Genomic DNA, 1,437 nt, shown 5'->3' on the forward strand with positions numbered 1-1,437 from the left:
AAAAAAAAAAAAGCATAAAATGAGCCCTTGAGACAAAGCTTGTCCAGGTTCACCGGGCACATGGCGTGCATACATGTGCACCGCGCGCGCGCACACACACACACAGACACACACGCAAGAAAGTGTCCTGGGGAGGTCTGCAGAGTCCTAGAGAGAGGACCAGCCACCCTCATCAGAGCTGAAACCTGGAGGGTCAGGCAGGGGTCTCAACAGAGCCCACTACCAGCTGGCGCTAGGTGTTTTGGTTGTGCCTCCCCAGTTCAAAAGAGAAATTAAAAGAAGTCTACCCCAAAACATGCCAAGTTCATTAAAACGGATTAGGAGGGGAAAAAAGGTAACAGTCTGCTACTCCTTGCCTGAGCTTCTGACTCAAAGAAAGCTAAACAGAAAAAACACAGGGAAATGCCCCGGGCAGGTCTCCCTACCCAAATACAAGTACCAGGGTGGAGAGCTATAGGGCCCCATTAGGTCTTCCCACCCAAATACAAGTTCCAGGGTGGGGAGCTACAAGGCCTCCCTGTGTGATCTGGGACATGAAGGGGCAAGGGCAAGGAGATTCCTGAAGGGTAGGGGTGGCATTCAAATTCTGAAAGCGTGGAAGATCTTATTAGCAGACAGAGGTCTGGGCCGGGCGAGGCGGCTGGCAGGGGTTCTGCCATCATTGCTGGTCCAGGTAGGCAGACAACAGAAGCTCTGGAGGCAGGAAATCCAGGTGGCGGTTGCTGACTTTCATCTGCCTCCGGCCCTCCAGGTCAGCACCTGCGGACAAGCCATCGCAGACTGGAGGAGCTGGGCCAGAGTTCCAGTGTGTGGAGGGCTCCCTAGCATGCAAGAGCCCTGGAGGTTGGAGGGATCAGGAGTTCAAGACCGACCTTGACTATACACATAATGCAATGGAGGCCAGCCTGCACTACACCAGTGACCCTGCCTAAACAATTAAAGAAACCAGATGAGGTCTGGCTAGCCATTAGCTGTGAGTCTGTCTAGAGGCTTCCCACTCGATTCAGACCAAAGCTGAATTCAGTGAGAAACCTCCCCCACACAGCCTCTCCCAATTCTCAGGTGTGTGAGAATACAGTGGAGGCTGCTTCCTCCCACAGAGGGAACAGAAGAATCAAATCCAAGTGTTGCCATAGAAACCATCAACTCTAAGCAGGAAGCAGAGACAGGTACTAGGAAAAGAAGAACCAAAGGTGGGGGGGGGGGGACCTGGAGCCAAGGAGGGCTCACAACCATCATTAGAAGTGGACGAGGGCTGGTGAGATGGCTCAGTGGGTAAGAGCACCCGACTGTTCTTCCAAAGGTCCAGAGTTCAAATCCCAGCATCCACATGGTGGCTAACAACCATCCGTAATGAGATCTGGTGCCCTCTTCTGGAGTGTCTGAAGACAGCTACAGTGTACTTACATATAATAAATAAATAAATCTTTAAAAAAA

General features: G+C 51.8%; 1 protein-coding gene across 1 annotated transcript in view; it reads right to left on the reverse strand.

The window, feature by feature from the left end:
* Positions 1-1,437, reverse strand: part of R3hdm4 (R3H domain containing 4) — a 7,165-nt gene that overhangs the window by 324 nt on the left and 5,404 nt on the right. The window contains exon 8 of the mRNA XM_021174294.1: positions 1-759. This exon is cut by the window's left edge and continues 324 nt beyond it. Within this exon, the coding sequence (XP_021029953.1) occupies positions 659-759 (101 nt within the window). The 3' untranslated portion in view covers positions 1-658. The remainder of the gene's footprint in view (positions 760-1,437) is intronic.

Source organism: Mus caroli, chromosome 10 (assembly GCF_900094665.2).
Source record: "Mus caroli chromosome 10, CAROLI_EIJ_v1.1, whole genome shotgun sequence".
NCBI lineage: Eukaryota > Metazoa > Chordata > Mammalia > Rodentia > Muridae > Mus > Mus caroli.